This window comes from Anopheles nili, chromosome 3, assembly GCF_943737925.1.
Source record: "Anopheles nili chromosome 3, idAnoNiliSN_F5_01, whole genome shotgun sequence".
NCBI lineage: Eukaryota > Metazoa > Arthropoda > Insecta > Diptera > Culicidae > Anopheles > Anopheles nili.
Window position 1 is genome coordinate 72,830,129 of NC_071292.1, and position 24,004 is coordinate 72,854,132.

At 46.4% G+C, this 24,004-nt stretch overlaps 2 protein-coding genes across 3 annotated transcripts; one reads left to right on the forward strand and one right to left on the reverse strand.

Annotated features, from left to right (window-relative positions):
• Window positions 1-5,978: 5,978 nt before the first annotated feature.
• On the reverse strand, window positions 5,979-9,470 carry LOC128725588 (uncharacterized). The gene is made up of 2 exons (XM_053819343.1): window positions 6,368-9,470; window positions 5,979-6,294 (listed from the first exon to the last, which is right to left on the reverse strand). Exons 1-2 carry the CDS (start codon window positions 9,468-9,470, stop codon window positions 6,113-6,115), a joined length of 3,285 nt encoding a protein of 1,094 aa, XP_053675318.1. The 3' UTR covers window positions 5,979-6,112.
• A 5,840-nt stretch (window positions 9,471-15,310) lies between these two features.
• LOC128727264 (uncharacterized) lies at window positions 15,311-20,942 on the forward strand. Of its 2 annotated transcripts, none has more exons than XM_053821158.1 (4): window positions 15,311-15,336; window positions 15,630-15,837; window positions 17,340-17,493; window positions 20,317-20,942. In XM_053821158.1, exons 2-4 carry the CDS (start codon window positions 15,698-15,700, stop codon window positions 20,677-20,679), a joined length of 657 nt encoding a protein of 218 aa, XP_053677133.1. In that variant the 5' UTR covers window positions 15,311-15,336; window positions 15,630-15,697; the 3' UTR covers window positions 20,680-20,942. The 2 variants fall into 2 exon arrangements, with proteins under 2 accessions (XP_053677133.1, XP_053677134.1); XM_053821159.1 differs by having other exon boundaries at window positions 15,327-15,404.
• Window positions 20,943-24,004: the final 3,062 nt, after the last annotated feature.

The window sequence follows — 24,004 nt, forward strand, 5'->3', positions numbered from 1 at the left end:
CGAAGGATCCTCGTCGATAGACGGCTGTTGGTGAACTAACAAGCACTGAACGAGCCCCAGACGGGCGAAGTGTTAAAGTGATCTCGTTTCAAGTTTTGCTTTCAAACGCAACCGTTCGTTTACTTTTGATTTTGTTTTGTTTTAGAAAACACCAGAATATATCTATCCACGCTAAATCCTTGCCCTTAACACGATCGAGCTGTCGTGGCTGTCGGTCAAGTAACCGTCCTTCATCACGTGTAGCATTATCGCTTACGTGAGCGGTTATCACCTCTTCGGTTCTTGATTGCTGAGGTCATTCTAAGCAAACGTACTCTTCACCAACGGCTTGTTCGAGTGCTTCCGGCGAGGCGAGCGAAGTAGAGTACCGGTTCAGTTGCAAAGCATTCCGGTGTGTTATAAAATAATAACCGTTGAATGGGCCACACTCCAACGCAAATCTTTAATCTCGGACACTTATTTTCGCTGGCTTAGATATGGTTAGCTCAGTGAAATGAAACTCAACGAGGAGGATTTTGATTCAATGCGGAAAAATATTCCCGACCGTCTAGGAACTCCGTAATCGAAACCACTGCCAGCCGACTTGAAATCCGCTTATCGGAGAGGCACCAGCTCTGAATGAAAGAAACGTATGAATCATGTGTGTCATTGATCCGGTCATTTCCGAGCAGAACGGAACGAAACCCGGCAAGAGGCCACAATAGTGCCCACGTGCTGGCTGCCAGTGCTGACTGCTAAAGCTCGAACGACTTCCGGGGACTAGGTTGCAAGGGATGATTGTTTTATTTTATTTCCCTCCACCCAGCCGGATAACAACATTGTTATCCTCGATGGAGCGGCCTTTGGGTGATTGATGTGACCCTAGCGAACTTCGCCAAACGGCGTCCTTTGTTGCGGGGCACACCAGCGACTCTCTTCTGCACACCTTCGCATGTAATCGCACGACTTTAAATCGATTAGAGCCTCCCTCCCGGACTGGAAAGGGGTTGAAACGGCTGCAGACAAGCCGCAACAACCGGGCCTGAAATAGATTCATCGTGCAGTTGTTTGCATTCGCTTCTCCTCTACATCCTCTTACTTCTGCTAACGGAACGAATAATCGATACCGAGGGGTAGTAGCGTCAAAACCGATACACATCGATAGCAAAATGCAGCAGCTGCAGTTCATGCGGAAGTGGATAAAACGAGCGTTCGTTTTAGACAACCTTTTTTACAGGCGAAATATTTGGAATTTTAATTTTAGCTTTATCCACTATCGCTGCTCAGGACCGGTCGCCACAGCATGATAAGCGATATTAATTGCGTTATACTGAGCCTTTTGCATTAAGCGTCGAGATTACAGCGATTATATTTGACTTAGGATCTTGGGATACTCGCGCGCTCGCTATCTCGCTTGACCTAGCTAGAACGGCTTTGCCGAATCCTGCTGATAAAATGTTACCTCATTCTCTCAATGACGAGGCTAATTGTGACCACTTTTCGGTGTCCACATAATGCCCATACTGTCGTGTTCTCGGTTCAAACACAGTAACCGAATGAAGGACGCTTGCGCAAATGGCCGGAGAAAATTCGTTACTTCTCGAGTTGCTCAATTAATGTGTAACCAACGCTTAAAATTAATCATTTTCCAAGCTAATTAATCCCATTTTGACTCACCCGGTTTGGTCGCGTGGGGTGCGCCGTTGGAAACCGCCCAGAAGTGGAACAAATCATTTAGTTTTATTTTGTTTTCCGCTTCACTTTTTTTCCTACTCGCGGTGATAAGGGCTAGGCGTCGCGCACGCACGAACGCTTGATAATTTGCCTCACAGCGATTGCTGGCTTGGGATCGTATTTCTAATGACAGAGCAAACCATCCGCGGGGAGGCTCCTCATCCCTCGGGGAGGCTTGTACATGACCTACCACGGGGTGTCTTCGGTTGATAGGACTCCATCGGATGGTAGGATTTTCCTCTTACATTAAGCGGATTTGGTGCTTCTATTGCTGACGTATACAAATGGTCTAAATTTAATGAAGGATGTTTGAAGGAGTGTCTTCTCGTATCCTTAATCGGTCAGTAAAAAACAAGAGTATGCGTTCCAATACTATGATTAATGAGGCAAAATACCTTGCAATCATCCGAACTGATAGTCCATTAAAAAGTGAACTAGAAACAATCGATAAAAAATAAAACTTCATTCTACAGATGCTAGCCATTACGCTCCAGACACGTTCTGGAATGTGCTGTTGTTTTGATCAATTCGTCTATTACGCAACACATTTCATTCGAACGATCGATCTGCTATCGGGCATCGACAAATTAAAGCGACATTTTCCACAATCTACAAGACGGGGAAAATACGCCCTAACAAACAAATATTACACACCTCGCAACATTTTGCCACACAATCGATGGAACGGATGGTGATCTATTTATCAATGATCAAATGTCAAAACCGCTCCATTGAGGTGTTGTTTTTTAGGGATCGTTCAAGTAAACGAACAATTTGCATCATACGAGAAGCTTTCCGGTGGTGGTGTGGTTAGAGATTCAATCTACAACAACGATACAGATTGCGAGCGATACCCAGGAAAAAGGTGCCGATAAGCAACCTCGCGTCCTATTCATGGTATTCCGTAGATTATTCTAGAAAATCGTGCCACATGTCTAGGCAACCACCTGAATAACACCACAGTCATAAATCGAGGATGCCGCATCGCAATAACCGGCGAATGGAACAATTAAGGCTACCCCGGGAGCCCAATCCGTGGGCCAGTCATTCAACTCATCCCCTATTTTTGGGCGAGTCCGGCAACAGTTATCACAATGAATGGCAGAAGCGTGCCTGGGCATTCGTCGCCCACGAGGGAGTTTGATATTATTGCCTGCCGAGCGACACGCTTTATCGATAACGTATCTTTTTTTCTGAGCACCGGCCAAACCAATGTGATTGAGAATAGTCGAGTAAAACTTTTAACCTCGCGTTATGCAGGCCCATCAATCGCGTTCGTGCAATTTGCGGTGCATTCAAAGCGCCTTTGGTGCGCCCAGTGCGGCTTAATAAAAGTGCATTGTAGCAATCCAGCATCGTACGCATCTGCGGGCAGTTCAATTAAGGGCGGATCTCGAGGGAGCACCGCCGTTTTGCCGTCGTTGTTGGGGCAATTTAAATTTCAATCAAACCGTGCGAGTGGAAGAAGATTGACGGTCAATTAGCGCCGGGCTCGGAATGGGAGGAACCCGAACGCGATGATAGATAAATCAGCGGTCTCTGTTAGGCGATACGGCAGACGTGTTTTGTTGGGGAATTTTCTGGAATAAATTACATCTTTCGATCCTACCACACACCAAATGCTCGGTTGGTTCAATGTTTAATTCCATTTACCACCGGAACACACGAAATGGGTCAATGACGAGCTTCGAGTAAAGGTCGCCGCGTGCGGAAACTTTAAGCGAAAAGGAAACGATCTACGGACCAGTGAGCTTTGTTCCTGCTTCCTATCGAATGTGTGGCTCTGCCGGGGTTCAGTATTTATTCATCATTTATTGGACGCATTCACTCGGAAATGGTGACGGCGACGAACCGCTTTATATGCCTTTCACAGCCGTTTCATCCTTTTCGTGTCTCGTTTGCCCCAAAAGACACTCGGCGAACCACGTGGAGAGCCGCATATACAAACAGAAAAAGGTCCTTTCGCCGGTCTGTAAACATCTTCTTATTTGCACGGAGTACAATGGAAAGCATTCAAGCTGAGCACTTTATGACATGGTTGGGGCAAATATTCCTTGTTAAACTCTATCCCTGTAATCGATAAAACCAGTCGTATAGGATGGGTAAAGCAGTTAGCATACCTATACACCATCTCTCACTAAAACGAGCATATCTAACTAAGCCACACTTCACGTCACATGACTTCAAAGTCTACATTCGAATGTGCTGAAGTGCATGTGGAAAAAGGAAAAATATCGCTGAAGGGCTCGGCGAAGGCGGTGTTTATTAACTTATCCAACAACTTCCGTATGCAATTGTGTTTTGCTAGCTTTCAAAGTGACGATTTTTTTTAGATAAAACACCGCCATTGTGCGACACTCAAACGATCTTTAGCATTGGAAATGACGGAAGGGCTATTAGATAAACAAGACTCTCGCTCATCGTTAGCGCACTATAAACTGCACACCTGTAACAGCAGGAAAACGCAAAGAAGCTACATCGAGGCGCGGTTCAGCGCTGCCATGCATGACTTGCATTTGGTCACTGGCGTGCCGGACGAGAATGGATGAAAATGTGTTTTCCAGCAGATCGCCTATCGATCGTACGATCCTTTTAATTCATTCAGGAAACAGACTACTTAGTTACTTATTTACTTATCGCAAATAGCATTCCATTTAAGGGAGTATTTTCATATTGTTACTGAAAAGCTAACCATTTTTTCACTCCCGGCTTTTGCTATTTTCTCGACAACACAAATAAATCAACAGCACGTTCAGCCGACGACATCGTCAGGTGGAAAAAACGTGCTGGTTTATTTATGTAATGGTTGCTACGATCAAACGCCACCCAGTCCCACTTTTGTCGACGATCGTCGGGTCCGAACGCGTGTGAGATCTATCTTTGTATCCCACGTTAAACTGCTGCAGCAACAATGGAGTTCCGATTGTCTGATGGTGTCTCCTCATATTAAATCCCAATCATGCCCTTGCCGAGTGGCGATGGCCCTCGGTATACTTCCGCCGAAATGGCCGCTTGCACAGGTATGACGCCGAAGAAATTGTGTGTAACTTACCTTTCCGCTGGCGTGTGCGATTTTCGCTGCTATGGCCGCTGCTTTCGGCTGATTGGGTAGGCTAGGCCTTCCACAGGTAAGTTAGAACCGATGGCGCCGCCGTCTTCGCCAATAACCTGTTCCGGATGTGTTTGTTTCGACAAATGGAGAATCCAATTTGCGTCGCTTCACCGGCTATTTGAAGTAAACCATGCCGTGATTTTACACACTTTTTCAATGCTCGTTCACTAGAACACGCGGCACTAGATTGCTCCGCCCTCGTCTCTACCCTCCTCGCCCTGCACTCGCGGTTTTCGGAAAAGATAAAACAAAACCGATCTCTGCGAACACGGCATTCGTATAATCCTCACACGTTTTTCTCCTTTCCTTGCTCCTTAATAACTTCGGCCCACTCCGGTATCGAGCTTTATCACAATCACTACATCTATTTAAGCCGGAACGAATCGATCGGCACGTTACCAACCCGCTGTCGGAAATATTTTATCTTGCTCCAGATCCAATTCGCTCCTTGAAGGAGCCAAAAGAGTACAATCAACGCAAACGCTCCGCAGAACGTGCCTCCTCGGCCAGCTGATGTTATTTATTTATGTGCGCTGTTTAAAGCACTCGCCTTTTAAATGCTTACAACGTGCAAACGGCTTCGAAATTCGCCGCATCTTGACAGCGTTTCCGTGACAGAGTGCCGGAGGGGTTACAGTGGCATGTCCAGTTCTCCAAAATTTGCACCATTCAATCGAGCGACGGTTTATCATCAGATTCTCATCTTTCCTTACACAATTTACATAAAAAGCATGAAGAACTTACCATATATATCCTTATTAGCAGCAAATACGAAACTAGAAACAATGGATTGCCAATTATCAAGAAAACAGAACCAATAAGTAACCAAGTACACGCAGGATGCGGTGCAACGTGTAAGGAGAGAATGTCCTCCAGCATTTACACTTTGTACATAAATTTAATGCTCAAAATTCGGTCTGGCCGTTTATAATGTAACAAAAAATATCAAAAGTAAAATTATGAAATAAAAAATGGCTACATAAAATGGAGCAGGTGGCACATATCGAAGCATGGAACAAATAATCCACGTGTTATGCCAATCATGCACCATTTTCATTACTTTCTAAATTCGTCTCTAACAAAAAATCTAAAAGACCATTTGTGGATATAAGTATTGAACATATTTTGTATTTTGTTCAAACGTGCGTTTCCAACATAGCACATCTTACGCTAACTAAATTCCTTCAAAGTAGGATAGAATGCAGACAACAGCCGTATTATAAATTGCGCTTAAGGCTACAAAAAAATGACACATCTGTGAGGAAATTACACATATTTCTTCCTTCGTCACTGTTGCGCCACACGTGACGATTCCGGTACCAGACTGTTGAAATCCGAATGAATCTCGGCAATTTTTTTCATCCGCAACAGATCGTTCAACAACATTTGGATGGTTTGTTTTGTTTTGGGGTAGTTCTTCGCCATAGGAGATTCCAGCAAGTCTGCCTTTTCGTCATACGCCTCCAATCCTGCAATAGTAGCGAAGGTTTGGTTAATAAAAAATCTTTCCACATACGAACGCCCACCGTAGTCTCAATGTACCTATTATCTGCGCCTCTATCGCCTGCAGCCGACCCATCGCATCATTCTGTTGCTTCTGAATGTGATCAAGCAGGATGGCCTGGCACTCTGCCGGATCGATGGGCGCCTCCGGCACCGGCACCTGCGGCATCTGTTGCTGGATCGCCGATTCACTCGGCAGCTTTTCGACGCCTTCGCTCCGTGGCGGGCTCTTTTCCCACTTTTTCGACCACAGGTACATCTTTGGGTGATCCTTCTTCTCCGCGATGTTGATCTTCACCTGCAGGCTATGCATAAAGCGCTTCAACTCCAGCAGATTGCCCGTCAGCGTGTGAGCGTTCTTGAGGATGTCGAAGCGCTGGGCATGGCGCGAGTTTGTCGAGTGGTACTTGGCCACTGGCAACTTGCCCTCATAAAGCCAGTCCTGATCGTGCACGTACCGCTTCGACGCTCGTCCACGGTACGGATAGCGGCAGATACTGCACACATACGTTTCCGGTACCTCGCTGCTGTTGCGGATGTTCTGACAAAATGCGTGTTGCCAGCAAAGGCACACCTCGCATTGGACCATGAGCCCGTCTTCCTCCGTCACCTTGCATAGACAGTTTATGATCTCCTCCTTGCGCATACGGACGATCTTGATCACCTCACCGTTTTCATCCACAAGTCCGGAAGTCGACCCACCGACACTCGTGTTGATGAAGTCGTCATAGTACGCCCCTCCGATAGTTGTCTCGTTCTGCAATCCGCCACCAAAACCCGCGAACGGGGAGTAAGTCATACTGGAATCGGCTCCTCGCAGTACCGGCGCCGACCGATTGGCCGCCGATCGTCGCCCCATTTTCCCTCGCTTCATCCTTTTGGTCGAGGTGACTCCTGCTTTCTTTTTCGTTACCAACCCGTGGCGAATTTTCTTTGCCTCGTCCAATTGTTTTCTCTTCGAAAACAGTTTTATTTTCGCCACCCTACTTTGCGCTTTGGGCTTGCTAGTACTGCTGCTCGGCGATGCTACTGTGGCGGATTCGTCTTCTTCCTGTTGGTCTTTCTTAACTGATGTCTCCTCGGGCACAGCGACGGCTTCCACAGTTCCATGCGATATGGGGTGTTTTTCCAGTTCCTGCTTGACCAACCCGGGTGATTTCAACCGTTCCTCTTTGATGGGTTTGCCTTCCTCCGGAGTCGGCGGAAACGCGGCGAGTTCTGACTTTACAAGTACCTCGTCTTTTTTCTCTTCTTTCATCACGTTGGACGAGGCTTTAGGTGTCGTCGAGACGTTTGATTTGCGTCCGGTCGATCTTGGTGTTTCGAGAAGATCCAGTGGAGTTCGCAATGCGGCCAGATCCTGCATGTTCAGTATCTCCCCCAAGCCTTTGGCCAACTCTTTGTGGTAGTGCTTGATATGAATCTGCAGGTGGTTCTCTTTACGGAACGTCTTCAAACAGTCCGCCTCCGGGCACTGGTATAGGTTATCGATAATTTTCACCTTTACTGAGCCGATGTTCACCTCGGTGTTGAGCAGCATCGGTTCGGCGGCCGGTTTCGGCAGGAAGCTGTCTTTGTACTCCTGTGTGTATTGGCAGAATCCCAGCTCTTTGGCGCGCTTACGATGTAACCCGAAATCAAACATGTTCAGGTCGTACGCCTCGCCACCGTCCGCCAGGTACTGCTTCATCTCGTGCTTCGAACGTATAACTTTTCCGGCGGGATTCACCAGCACCACGTCCATCTTCCCGTATGTCGTGAAGCGTTGGTACACGTGTTTAGTCCAGCCTTCCGGTAGGCGCCAATCGGGCACGATCACAGTGTACACTCTACCGCCGGGAAGATCCACTTCCGATGACTCCCCGACAGGGTAATCGTTCATCCAATGGCAACACCACTCGCCATCCGTTGGAACCTCTGGCAGTTCGCTTAACTTCACTAACTGCGGAATGCGCAGCTGATTGATCGAATTTATTGCGACCTGCATTTCACTCGCACCCTCCGCTTGCTCCACCGGTTCCGTCTTTATGACCATGCTCGATTCATTCACCTTGATCGGCTCCTTTTCGGGGGACAAGTCTGCCGGAACCCCCTTAACTATAGCATCTTCCGGACGCTTACCCCGACTGATGTGCGTTGCTTTACAGATCTTCGCAAACCCATCGTCGAAGATCACCTCGTACATATCGTTCTCCAGCACGCTCTTGATGGTGGCCTTAAACTTGCGCGAGTCGTTCCACCGAGCAAACACCTTCTCGCCGGCTGTGAAACTTGCGCTCGAAATCGGTCGCAATCGGACGCTGTCCATCGGGATCCATTCTTCGAGCGTGGAAGATTTTATCTTCTCCGTCTTGTCAAACTGCACCAGCACTTCACGTTCCTCTGTGTCGACCTCGATTAACTTTGCCGCGTGCCAGGTGCCACTGAAGTCCTGGGCCTCAATTTTGCCGCCCGGTGTGAAATCTATTACCTTTTCCGGAGCACTTTCGACGTTGTCGGCGGCTTGTGACGCGCAGACAGCCGGTGACGGAGGCTCAACGACGACGGAAGCGCCCTTCTTTACCGTTTGTTTCTTCGGAGTTGGCGAAGGATCTACGCGAGCCTTTTTCGCCAATGTCAAAGCGCTCTTTCTAGCGCTGCTCGCACGCTTTGGTGTTATTTTCGATTTGTTTTTGTTTCGACCAGTCGGTGTTTCGGTTTTTACCTTCTTTACGTCATCTTTCCGGTTGATGTCGTCATCCTTGTCGCCGACTTCATGCGGCACATCCTCATTTTTTCCTTTGTCGATTTTGGCTTCCATAGGCGAATCTTCAACCGTCTCCTTGGCGCCCTCCATCGCTTGTTGGTCATTGTCGCTCTTCTCCGACCCCTTACCGTTGGTCCAGGGGAAAATCGTTGGAACTATGCCTGTTTTCAGCACGTACTTTTTACCTTTGAACTCCTGAAAATCGGCCTTCCGAAAGTGTCGACTACATACGTTCGACATTTTGGACGCGTTGTACCCATCCGGCAGATGGCAGGCCGTGATCCAGGCACGCTTCGTTTCCTCCTGGTACGGTATCTTGTGGAATGTGACGCCGCGGTCTTCGGAGCGAGCCGTCGTCGACGGGCACTCTGGTACGATGCACTTACGGATACCCATGGTTCTGTTGGGGAATACTTACAACCTACACAATTCCCGCAACGTTTATCATTAACCCTGCGGTGTTAAACAAATTATGATGGGTTTCTTACACAGAAAAGGTCTTAAAATTATCAAAATACGCATGAAAAAGTGCACTGGTAAATACGTTTTTTCACAGCGTCAATATTTTCTTCTTCTTCTTCTTTAATGTTTGACAGCAAAGTAGACCACTTCCTAAGACTATGCAGCAGCCCTGATCGAGAAACGTCAAAATATTTCAAATCATGCGCTAAACATACGAATATTTAGTTCAATGCAGATTTGTCTAATTATTTTATATTGCACGATGATAAATTGTGATAGTAAAATCTATTTCAATTTCAGAAGTTTTTTGAACTAGATATAATCAATATGTAACATACTAAAAAGCGAATTCCGAAATGCAATTTGCCTGCATTCATGCAGAATGATGTACAACAAAATTCGCTAACATTAACCTGTGTTATCATATTTATGCTATACCATTGTGCTTTATTTTCAACAAGAAGAAAGTACAAACATATTTTAAATTTCCCTTTACTATTTCATGAAGTTTTCTAAGCTTCATCATTTGGTAATTTACACTAGCGGTGATTCGAGCAGTTTCGAACAAGCTTGTACTACTGGAATGTACGAACAAACTATTGTCTGAGGCCAGAAGTAAATCGAAAAATTGTTATCTTTTCTCCTACATTACATTTCAATGGACAAATTACGTACTATTGTAATCATCTCTCACCCGCAACGGGCCTATCAAATCCGTGTCACGACCGAATGGACAAATCGGTTCACTCCAACCCTTGTGGTGGACTAATTGAATTGGCCACTACCTCGGAAGCGTTCCCGTTTTTGGTGAAACCGGCCTTCACCGTGAGACCCGTTCACGAAATATGCGTCGCATTAATTAGGGAATCCAACCGCAGCACCAGGCTACCGGAGCACGCCCGAACGTGGCCCGCGTTACGCAACCGCCGATTGTCGATTTACATAAATCATCCTCCACGAAGGAATCGCGGGTGCGTGCGAGGCCAACTGCCGCCGCTTTCGATGGATACACCCATCGTATCAGACACGAGGGAAGGTGCCACGACGCTACGTGCCGGTGCATAATCGGAATTGGATGCACTTTCAGCTGCGATGCAACGCCACCACGCCTCGTGCATGCAGATCGAAGTGTTTGCCATTATTAGAACGGTAGCGAATCTGCACCCGATAAGCTCGATGGGCGAATAACGCGAAGGAATTTGAATGCCAACGGCAAGGATCGACTCATCACCCAACGGTGACGAATCCATCATCGTCATCATCACCTTGGCACCTATACAACTCGTGTCGTCATAAAGTCAACAAACATAAGGCCACCTGTACTTGAGTGTGATAAAGCCATTCCGTAGATATGCTACCCATCGATCCCGGTGAGGTGCCTAAAACTATGCTCTAAAATCGTAACACCAACAGGTTTTCGGTTACTAAATATCCGTACGCCCTGGCGGGACAGGTTGCTGAATCGCTTCCTGGTTTAGAGTCGCGATCCAAATAAACCCGGTTCCTTATCGATACACGTTTTTCGCTGAGTGGGACGCGGATGATGTTCGTGTCACCCTAGTGTGTCACTTGGGCCGTTAGCTGTTCAATTCCTGCCCCTCCAGAAGAGACTGGAACTCATATGCCACCAAGCGCGCAGGAACCGGCTTCCGTTTGGTGGAGAAAATACGACCATCTGCAATGCGGAAACGTGATCGCTTCTCGCTGGGGGTCATCCAAAAGCGATGTTGGATGGCCATATTAGATACACTCGCCCGAGGGAGCAGGATCGATGTCATATTATCGATCGATTTGACGATCATCCGGGCTATATTGAAGCGGATTTTTTTTTGACATCTTCAGTTGACCAGGCCAGAAGAGTCGACCTACTCAACTGCAACTTTGCGACGATTGACCGATGATGGGATGAGCAAATTGACGAGAGGTGGAAATGGAATTTGCATAAGCTGCATAAGGCGTGTAATGATGGCGCTGCTTAGCATATTCGCACACACTTTCCAACGCCGAGATGAGCAATGTGGCTTTGGTGTAGCTTTCTTTCGGTAACGAAACCCTTCTCGCATCGCTCAGGGATGATTGCAACAGTCCGAGGTGCGACATTCGATTTGACTGATAGTAAATGTAATGGGACGATGATTTTTCATCTCCTCCGTCTATCTTTGTTCCGCGACTTCGTCCGGTTGTGACAATTTTCACTTTCATGCTAAATTTAGAAATTTAGCCAAATAAATGAGTCGTAAAATGATACCATAAAATTAAACATTTAATTTACATTACTGCATTGGACAGCCAGAAATGGGCAGCATATTTGCTAATGATGAAGGCGAAGACACTTTTTGTTCACTGCCATTTGAAATAATAACACTCTACGCCGGAATCAACAGTGTTACTGTACTCTCTGTATGCCTGCAAGCTGGAATTATGAATTATTTATAATAGGCTATTTGTCCATCTCTTTCAACAATGCTAGTAGTACGTACTCAATTAACACATGTATGATATATTATAAAATTTCGTATACAACAATACTGAATATATAAAAGATAAACTCATAAATGATAAATGATAAACTCAAGCAATTGAAAATTCCATTTTTTTGTATGTCAATTCCTCATTGTTAAGGGCATCGCAGCCCTGCCCATCATTACAAAATGAAAAAGAAAATTCCCCCGAATTCAAAATGCATCCGAAAAAAACATCAAAATGACGCGCATGAATATGAACTGGTCACGAAACCAACGCCCACGGTGGAAACCGAAAAAAAATCACCTCATAAATGATAATTTTCGCATTAAAATACGCGCCTGCCCGGTTCCACCGTGCGTTCGTTCCACAAACCCTTTAACGGCTGGTAATCATGTGGCACGGACGGAGGAAAATTGACCGCCCGGTCGCACTTCATTACATAGCGCGCTGTTTGCGCATCGTGTAACGTCGCCACGACGCGAGGATCCTCCACCGAACTGTGCGAATATTTGGTGCCGTAAGGCCGCCGTGGCGTGATTTAAATATTTGTGTCCACTTTCTCCTGCGCTCCGAACCGGCCCGGGTTGTTTGCCTGTTTCACCGTGTCGATGTCGACGCTTTTAAATGATAATGGCGAGGATGTGCTCCTTCCCGTTCCCCATATGGAGGACAAAATGGCAAGCTAAGGCAGAGAGAGAGAGAGAGAGAGAAGAAAACGATCAATATTAATAACAAAAATAAGGGAACCATTTCGAAACGAAACGAGCTTTTGGGCCCGCTTCCGGATACGGGTTCCGCCCTCCTCGTTCGTTCGAAGTATCCTTGCAATTATAGCTGCATCGATGGCGTTGGATTGCGACCCAACCGAGATCCGTCGTGGTTTGTCGTTTCGATTAATTCACACCTTTCGTCCACCCTGCACCTGGTCAACGGACGCCATCGATGATGTCAGGTTCAGCCGATCAACTGATGGCGGTCCCGACGAAGAAAGCCCAGCTCTATTTTTGCCCATGCGCACGCTTTTCTTCGATTGCGTAACACCACGCAGCTTGAGCTCGAACAGACGCAAGAACGACGCGAGAGGACGCGTCATAGGCTTAGGAGGTGAAAGACTAGGAGGGAAAGTGAAAACCCCCAGGGCGTTAAAAAGAGTACGGCACGATCGATATCCGCAGCCGTAGCTTCGTTTGGAGGGCATTTCAAGGTAAACCCTCACCAAGAAAAGAGAAACAGGTTAGCAGGACCTGAGAAGATCGCCCTCGGACGATCTCTCCGTGCCGGTGCGATAGGATCGAGAAGGGCTAAAGGGCTCGTATTGTTGACGGGACGACTCGAGGGCGATCATCCGGTGAAGATAAGGGCAAGAAAAATTGAATCTCATCGCTCGCAGTGCGCCCTGGCAGCTGGTATATACTACGCCTGCTATTTGAATGCCCCATTCCTTAAGCCCTTCACCCTCCAAGGGTTGATTGTTCTGTCCCCGGAGGACAACGCGTGCACCTCAACCGACAGCTTTCTCGGACAGACGCGCCAGTGATTAGAACGATCCCGAGCGCGGCTGATTGATCTGACGTTTAAATGGAGCTAGGAAGTGAGGTTAAAGGGAAAAACGATCGATAGCTGATGCTGCATATGGGGCAAGGTGAGCATTAGTAGGGTTTAGAAGCTGGTTTACCCGATTTCATCTCAACGCTGGAACGGCGTTGTGAGTGACCTTATACGACCTTGGGTGAGATGGATGTGTTGAAGAACATTATTCAGTTCTCTATGATTGTCTTCTCTAGCATATCTCGATTTTTTTTTTGATATTTTAAACCAACACGTGATTTATTGTTGAACATAATTTCAACGGGCCTAATGAGCTGTTGGGGCTCATCCAAATTTGAAAGCATGATTTTGAATCATGGGATTTCCCTCGATTTTCAGGGGAAAGTATAATTGTTTGACTGTTCCCACAAATTTGAGAGACAAATGCTGCTGCCATTCGCGTATTCGATTTCGTTTATATTTTACAGATGTTTATGGCGGTTTCCTGTACGACAATTGACAAAATAACAAAATGTGCATATCTGATGATGATTTTTTGAAAGTAAAGTAAGTTTAGTATTCTAATCTCGTTTTCAGGATACAGGACATTTTATTTTAATTTTTAGGACACCATTATGTATTCATATTATAGTTTTAAATTACATAACATTTTCGCTGTTTGTATTTGTAAATTGTTATTCATGCCATCATGCCATCGGAAAATTTTAAATTTAAAAGCTTTTAAGCTCTAATTATACATTGTTTATTCAAAAGAAATTGAAGCAAACAGGAATATTGATCCTATTTTGCATGTTGGAATTTTAAAGGATCATTACTAACATATATTTGACGTTGCAGACTGATTTTCAACCGTAGTGAATTATTTTACAGTCCATAACCGAAAGGTATCGAACTTAGGGGCAAAACGTGCGGCCGCTTTTACTTTCGACGACAGGAAATGCTGCGAAATGTGTTAAATGTACGCGATAATTGAATAACTGATAAATGTGAAAAGAAGCTGCCATTCCGCAATGCCGTTTTCAGTTGAGGCACCGTTTATTCACATCACTTTGCGGACTTCAAATGGCAGAGATCGGTTATGTTGTTTGTTTTTCCATCGTACACCTTTAGGTGGCCGTTTTCCCTGTTAATATCGAAGTACCATTAAGCTGGAGTATCGTCGTTGAATCGATTTGGTCGAATAAATTGAATAAAATTAGCTTTTCGTTACATTAAGTATCAAACTCAAGCAGCCCTGCATGTGAAACAGCAACTTACTTTCAAGAATATAATCCAGCTCCGAGGAATTAAACCTTCCTCGTTCCTTTTTAGATCATTTCCTTCTCTAAGTTCCGTTCGATCTGTATGGCATATTGATCAGATATTTGTAAACGATCGAATCGACAAATTGCCTACAAACAGGGCTCCATGAGGACGATAGCGATCCACCCAGGGTCTGGCAACCGGGAAAGCCGGATCAACTGAGCGACCCTGTGGATCGTGTGGAGCGCGTCCTCACGCATTGTCTTTTCGCTCGTCCGAAGTCCATCCCTCCCGAGTCGCATCCGACCTACTCCACCTTTTCCTCCGGTGCACGTTGCCCTCATGCCGTCTCTGTCCAGACGTCGTGGTGTGGATGGTTCGATTTTCGTCGTTCCCAACCAATGGCCCCCTTCTCACCAGACTGTGATCCACCGGGCTTGTTGTCTCGGCTGCGAGCGCACGATGCCCCACGCCTTCTCTATAAATAAAGGTTTGAGGGGACTTTTCAGCTCAGTCTGTGCTGGTCCGTTCAATCAAGAAGAAGGTACGTGGTAGAGAAGAAGTGGCTCTGTCTTATCAGCGCCGGGGGGTTGTTGGATCGCGCCCAACCCGGTTCGTTGGCGTGTTCGTGAAGCAAGTGGTTATTTCGTGTGTAGGAAACCCCGAAGAAATGAGAGAACTGAAATTCTCTTAGATAGGGCATTACATTTGACGTAGCGATTTAATTTAGAACTCCCACTAAGGAGTTTGTTTGGGCTTAAACGTGATACAGCATCTGCCTAGATCGAGTTACTTATGCACCTGTTTTCGTTTGCTTTGTTCCATTCCAATCGGCAGGAAGGGAGCATAATTTGAGCAAGCAAGTAGCACTCTAACACGACGTACACCACACCAACGGCGGCACCATGAAGCAGTTCGTGTTGATAGCAGTTGCTCTGGTTGGTCTTGCGACCGCCCAGTTCCCGAACGGCAGAACTTTGGACGCCCCGAATCCTGCCCTGTGTGCCAGTAGAATCATCCACGAACGAGCCCCAGACGGCAAAGGGTAAGCGCCAAACAGCATGAATTTCCATTGATTTCCCTTTAAATGCTCCAAAAACCCGAACAACCATCAAAAGACTTCAACGCCGCGCCGAAGCAATTAGCAAGCGACGAACCCCCTAAAACCCAAACGGGATGGGCGTGTTTCGGAGCTTCTGCTTTGGCGGAGAAAGTGTTCCACTTGAGCGTTGATCTTGTTTTGAGTGCCATCTTTTTTTTTGTGATCCCTCCAACCCCTTTCGTGGTGCCTGAAAATGCCCTTCCTCGCTTGCGCAATGCCCTATCGATGCGCCGGTCGCGCGCTGCATTATGCGATCGAAAAAGGGCTCAAAAACAAACACTCCAGCGTGGGAGAATTTCCCTACACGTTCCATCCCTCGTAGAATAGGTTCATGTTTTTGGCTTTGTTTTTGTGCTTTTTTACCGTCGCTTTTCTGACTCGAAGAAAAAACGCCGCCAAGCGGAGTCATTGTGTTTTGTTTGCTGCTGCCAACAGAGCCATTCCCATTCGGGTTTCAGTATCATATCGAATGTCACTCTCCGCTTTACGTGAGAACTTATCAATATTGCTGAGGCTTTTGCTGCTGCTTACGCGCATGTAGACAGTTTACGTAAAAATGTGATTGTTTTTAACGTTTGTTAAACATCAAACCGATCGGAGAGCCAATTTCAAACGCGTTTAGGATGCTATTTTTCTCTTCATTTGACCAGCTCAAGCTTCCAACGACAGTGCGAGTTCGAGTAGACTCACCGCGTCCGGGTGATGCCATCACGAAGGTTCTTGGGCTACTTTCTCCCGCATAAATTATGCGCCCCTAGAACCTGTTGCTTGGCGCACCCAAGTTCAATGTTACGCCCCAAGCCACCGAAGGGAAATGCTAATGAGCGCCTGAAGGTGTGGAATCGTTTTTAACGGAGCTAGATGCTGCCACGGGGAACAGTGGAACGATCCGATCCTGTTCCTGCCTACCAGTAACGCTTGCGCAACGGGTTGGCAGTGCCGCGAATGGGTTTATTGACATTTTGCGGTGGAGGATGACTGGATGGGTTAATGTGTAGGAAGAGACAAAAAGGCACTTTATTAATTCTATATGCTGAATGCCGTTACTTAAATTGAGGTGCTGTTGAAGCTTAATTTTAGTACACGAGGTAAACTAGCTTGATGAATAGTTCTGCCAATTTCAAACCAGGAATCATTCGACATCAGCTTCATGGATCGTTTGATTTTTGTGGCGGCTCCATTCCAAAACTCGGAGCTAAATTCGATTTAAATAACAGACTATTACGTTCGCCACGTTCCAATCTCGTGGGGGTTGTAAACGGAGCGCCCGAACTGCACCATAAATTATTCATAAATGAAGCGATCTTTCGCATCCTCAGCAGCACCAAGGAATTTAGAAAACACGAAGAAGCTCCAAAGCCTCCCTCAAGGCGACCTGCTAGTCGATTCGATTGTATCACCGTTCAATCTGCTGATCTGTTTTTCTTCTGTCCCTCCACCCACAGCTACTTCTTCTCCTGGCGCGATCCGACGCTGCGCGGTGTCGAGAAGGACTGGCTGGATGCGAGAAATTTCTGCCGCCAACGGTGCATGGACAGCGTCTCGGCTGAGACGAGCCCGGAAAACGAATGGATCAAGCAGAGGATCGTTGAGGGACGGGTAAGTTCGGGGCGGGTTGCGAAACCCCATGGAGTGGGTGGTGGGTGTGAAAATTATGCACTTTTCCTCCTCGAAACATCAACCAACCCGGAAGAGGTGTCGGCCCTTGGCCTTGCGCGGGCCACGTCGACACGTCGATAAATCACGATTCGCTATTGTGCTCGGTACGCGGAAACTGACCTCGTCCAGCACCCTTTCCAACACCCTCTCCCCCATTCATACATACACACACACACACACAGTCTAGGGCTGGAATCGGCCGTCGGATTACGTGACGGTGACATTTCGATGGCCACGAGACACCGACGATCTGGTCATGATAAGACGAGCTCCTCCACACGCGCACACCATGCCATGCCGCAGGAGCACGCATGCCTTCCTCCCCCACCGTTACGCAACAACAACCCCACCATTCGATCCCGTCCTGGTGGGACTGTTTTTCCTCTCGGAAACGCCCAACCGGAACCATGGTTCGGTGTGGAAAGGGGAATGCATACTAAACAGCATAAAAAACGCGACCATTGGGGAGGGGGGCTCATCTGCATTCTGCACACACGATAACGCCACCACCGCGGTGATGTCATCGGGCTCAACCTGCATCGTCTTTATCCCTCCTTTCTTCACGCCATCGGTGATGCATTGGTCGGTTTCTCCTTCAAAAACAAACAAACGCATCGAAACGGCCATGTGGGTTGGGAAGGAGGGTGGACAACAGTGGGGAGGGGGGGGGGGGGCGAGAGACCCGAGGACGGTTTTTGTGGCGCGTCGTTGTTAGGTTAGGTGCGTCTACGCGCACGTGCAACGGTTGGAATGTCAGCGAAAAGTAGGCCAGGCGTCGTCAAGGGACCGATGGGGTTCGTTGGGCGGGAGGTTGGCTTTCACTTTTTTTGCACCTTCCTTTGTTGTTATTATTTATCCTGACTCCCTCGATGCATCGATGCACCGGCTGAGTGCGAAGGAAGGACAATAAATTGGACTCCCTCCACGGTCAGCCCATCCACCGGAACCGGCTTCCTTTACTTCCTTATGGGCGTCGTGCGTAAAAACGTGTCTCTCGTTTTGCGCTGCGTGAAATTATTATTTATTGTTTCTTCGACGGCGGCGTGAAAGCGTGGCAGTGGTGTTGGAGCTCCGAGGACTCTCGGGCCCGTCATGCAAGGACTGTAATTTAGTTGACCCCAACATCATTAACAATTGCCGGTGGTGCCGTGAGCTTTACTTTCCCTTAAACCGGTTCGGTTTGGTGAATTTCGATCGAGTTTCGAGTGTTCTTCATTTCGATGTTACTCTTGGCCAGCGGAATATGGGCAGAGGTCCAGGGTGAATAAAGGCGACACGGAACGGACTTGGTGTGAGCACCAGCAGAAAAGACCATTTGCTGCCTGTTGGAATGTTCGACATGCCGGTTTGGCACGTGCTTACTGTTTTAGCACCGGAATCGGCTTGTCACGAGTTAATCTCTTTCGCATGCTCGCGGGCCTCAGAAGTGGCCACTTTTAGATTTGCCTGAAGGAGTTTAGTTTGCATTACGAATAAGGTTTGGCTACGTTTTGGTCACGTTTTTGTTACGTCGCTTTAATCGTTGGTCAGGTCTTGTTGAGAAGCTTGGTTTGTTTGGGAGCAAAACAATTTCCCGTCGATTCCGGATCTGAGCATGAAAAATGAAGCGCATTGCTGTTTGCTGAAGGAGAAATTGATTACCACATCCTTTCTTTAAGCTATAGCCTTATTATTCAACTGACAATCCGGTACTCCCAACCACATCAACTGATCAGGCATAGAGCTCCAATAAAATGTGAAAAATACGTGCCATCACATTGTTGTAATTATTGCCTGCTTTCAAAGGTAGATTAATTACGTTTTCGTAAACTAGCATCTCTATTACGTGGAATCAAAATTTGAAATTAATCATAGTAAACGGGGAATACCGACCCGTTGTAAGCGATACTGCTTGAACGATGAAAATAATGCAACCACGATAAATATCGGCCCAACCGTATGGACCACCGAGTAATGACGAAACCTTTATGTAAACGACGCCCATACGTCATACGGCGGCTTTTCTTCCGAGCCTGCCCAGCCCACCCCAATGACGATTTCCCACGGACTGCACCACATCCCTAAGCCTCCTAAAGCCCCTCGGAACACGTCGGTACGACCTCCGATTTGCCGGGATGTGAGCTCGCATCGACATGTTTGCGCTGTCCGATCGATGTTTACCCTACGGGCCAAACATAACGCACCGCATTCAAGGGCTTTTCGTACCGTGGCGATGAAGAAGATCCGAGGAGCTGGAAATAAACCGCCACTCCCCAAAAACGCGGGCTCTGGAAAGAAAAAGAGGGAGCCAATATCAATAAAAGCGCATTCCACTGCCGTAGCGCGGAATCGCGGCCGCATAGTCGATCTAGGCCAAAACCCGCCGGCCCGGCATGGCGGAAGCGAGGCCGGGATTTATGGTTGTGAAACCTGCACCTGACGGCCCGGGGTCTCGACTAACCAAAGGGGAGGAGGTAGTCCGAAATGACGTGTGACGCAACACCACGGCCGGGTGAGATGATAATTATGGGCAGCTCACGCAGCAGCCCCGTTTGCTTGGTGGAAAACTTTCGTTTTCATTCGAAGACGCACCCGTGCAGGCGTCCGAAAACCCGGGTGGCCTTTGGTGGATGGGAATTTGAAGATGCCGCAACCAAGGAGGCCAACCTTCGTTGGGGCACAACTTCCGCATTTCACGTGCGGACATTTTTCGCTAATTACGGGCCGTCCTCTGGCCAACCAGCATTAATCGAGCGTTTGATCTTCTTCCGCAATCTTCAACAGCAAAAGTACATCTGGACCAGTGGGCGGTTGTGCGACTTTAAGGGATGTGACCGGCCGGATCTGCAGCCAACCAACGTGAATGGATGGTTCTGGACTGCTGAGCTGCAGAAGCTTGCTCCAACGACGGTGCGCAACCAGAACGATTGGTCTGAGGGTGGTGGCATCGGCAAACCTCAGCCGGACAACCGAGAACTGATCCAGGGTGGTGCGTCCGAGAACTGCCTTGCGATTTTGAACAACTTCTACGACGATGGTGTTCACTGGCACGATGTCGCTTGTCACCACGTGAAGCCGTGGGTGTGCGAGGAAAATGACGCCCTCCTCAAGTACGTCAAGTACAGCAATCCCAACCTGCGCATCTAAGCGATGCCGTTCCATGTGGAAGCTCAGTACACTCGACTGCTGGTTTAATTTCTTTTTTTTTTTACTGACACTCAATCCATATTTATTTTGATACGCATCACGCCGATCGAGCAAATGACGATCGCCGGTTGAGTGAAGCATCCGGAAGAAAGGAACGTGATGGAGACGGCCCACATCGTGGCTGTGTGTCGGACGGATAGATTTTAATGCAAAGCACCCCTCGGTCTGGTGCACGAAGGAAGAATTAGAGAATAAATTTTAAAAGAAAACACACGATGCATTGAATTTTTACTTCCCCTAAATCGGCCTTATCATGTCATCAGGTCGCCTGGCACGGTCGTTCACGTTTTCTTCGCTTTGTTCATTCGTGGGTTCGTTTGTATAAAACACATTTATTCAATAATATATTTTGTCAATAATTTTAAACGAAACTAATCTAATAATTATCGTAATAATAATAATAATAATATTAATATACTTCTCACAATGCCATTCTGCTGCCCTGCCTTCATTTTCCGATCCCATGAGTTGCGTATTTTGCTAATTAATCTGAAGTTGGTTTGTTTGTTTGTTCGCTTGCCCCCATTTTCCTTCTTCTGTCTGGTGTCTGTTTGGGTCGATTAAAATATTTTGTTTCTTTTCTCTCACCTGTGTCGTAATCCTTTTCCTATCATTTCATTTGCGTTTGTTGGTGTGTTTCATATCAATTTCATTTTGTTTTGTTTCTTGCATAGTTGCATGCGTGAAGTTGGGTTTTCCACTGCCCACGTGGGGTTGTGTTTGGCGTCTTTATAATAATCGGCCCAACCGCACGTGAGCATGTTCGGCACTCGTTACTACCAAATGAAAATACGCTCTAGCCGAATGGGAAAAGGTGCAAGTTTGATTTTTGCGTTATTATTTATGTCGTATTCGTTCGCTATGACTTTTTGCTTATGTTATTCTCCCATTCGTTTTCCCTCCGCAACAACAAACCAATCGATAACAAAGAAAATCCTCCCCCTTTTCACTACCTGTTTGCAATTGCCCTCCTCCCGGCTGCTTCCTGCTATAAGCGCTTACAATACTAAGTTATAATCGCTGCCTATTCGCAGCCAACAAAATAAATTACAACGTTAACGACGACGGAGTGCGAACCTTGGTTGCATCGTTGACTCCGGTCGCGGGTTTGTGTGGTTTTGTAGTAGTTGATTTAGAATTAGCTACATCTAAACTTGGTTGATTTCTACGTATTTTGTCATTTTGTATTGGGTGTGAGCGAGAAGTTGGAAGGTGATGCCTTTGCGAGCTTTGCGTGATTTACGTGTGGTTTATGCTACTTTTTACAATATATCTCTACTCGCAAACTGCTATCCGATTCGGGGGGCCCGCGGGATGATTCGGTCCATCCTCAACAAGCAGCACGTGCTTGGTTCCCCAGTGCGGATCGCTTCTTCTGCTACTCTCCAAGTCAGCACTTGTGGGCGTGTGGATCGGTGATTATAAATTGAGCTCGATTCGTGTTCTAAAAGAAATACCTTGCGCTACATTATTTCTCGCTCGCATATCCCTAATGGTATTGCATATGTTTGGGAAGGTATCGGTATTTTTCCACCTCCAAACATGAAAACCTTTTTCAAGTTGAGCTCCCGGTACGGCTCGCTGGAGAGATGAAAACGACAATCACTTTAAATAACAGTTTTTCTTATGCGCTAGTCTTATCTATCGATTTGGGGTTTGAAGAGATGTTCCCTTCAACACCGTTCCCACACCCACAATATATGTATGTAATATATTCGTTAACTGATTTATGGAAAACTAACTGAAAACACACGCTAGGGGATTCCTGACTTTGCTTGATCTGGCTTTTTTGTGTATGCCCATCGTTTTCGTGTTGTAACTTATTTACAGGAAAAAAATATTGCAACATTCATTTAAATCTATTTGTGTTGTTCCTTCTCGCGTTCGAACGCTGCCTACCTTCACGAAGCACTATATACAATAACAAAAAACTAAAAAAAAAGTTGATTGACAGATAAAATGCAACGCGTATCCACGAAATTCAAAACTATGAAGTAGTGGATTTGTCGCTTGGGATAAAAGCAGTCTCTTGCACCCAGCACGTAAGGAATGGTTAGATAAGAAATTATCAACAACTTTCACGAATTGCTTGTAAACAGTTGGCTACATTACAGCCGCAGTAGTTATTTGTTTCATAATATTACACACACAGAGTAATAAAACAGTATGAAAATAGATGCACACTTTATGACACAATAGAGCATTCTAGGGTTTCAGTGCAAGTACTTTTTGGGGGATGAAGTTAAAACCTCTAAATCTAAAATCAGTATGCATAGTTAAAATTTTGAGATTCTAAATGATTGCACGATGAATATTGAAAAAAAAAAATGACAACACGTTGCCATATACAATCTATGAAGCAGGTACCTATGGATTTTAGCATATCGAACAAAACGTTAAGCCACTCAGAGATCAATTGATGAATAGCGCAACGAACGAGACGCCAATTAAAAGCAGTAATCAAATTTTAACAAAATTTCACATTCACTTCGTGAAGGACGAGCTAGCGAACGTTCCAATCGCGTCCTAGAGTAACCCATCAACAACTATAAGGGAGATTACGTTTCCCGTATTCTGAAGAAAATCCATTTCGTTTACACTTGTGTTTTGTGAATTCATGATGGGGATGATGAGGTTAACTTATTTCCCAAACCCTCAGCTGCCTCACTGGCGCAACGTAATAAGCATATTGTAGCGGAACATTATAGCTACGTTGCCCGTTTGTTCTCTACGCGTGTATCGTTTAGAATTTTTGCGACACCGTCCAGGTCGGTGCATGTGCCTTGTTTGCTAGAAGCCTAATTTGTTTTGACACAGTGTCCGCTAAATAAGAGAAAAATTTAGATGTCGATTGAGATCGTTTGTGGTCGTAAAGATGTGCAGAACAATAACATAAAAAGGGATGTAAAAAGCTGTCCGAAATAGGTACTCAGGTGTACTGAAAAAGGTACTTTGTTGAGAGAAGCCGTGAAAATTTGGCATTTTTGTGGTCTGCTTCGCTAGACGAGCCAGCACCATCCAGAGATCCACACACGAGGTGATGGTGCACATTAATTGGGCGCGTTTTCTGTATCATTTACTTTATAAAGCCTATACACAATACTACAGCCGCTACGGTGGAAACCGGAGGAATAAGAGCAAGTACTTGGGGTAATTATACAGCGCTTCGCTGTACGGTTCGGACTACGTTAAGAAGATAAACAAACGGCGCACATCACGCACCTTCTTAGAAAATGCCAACAATGCGGTAAACGCCATTTGAACG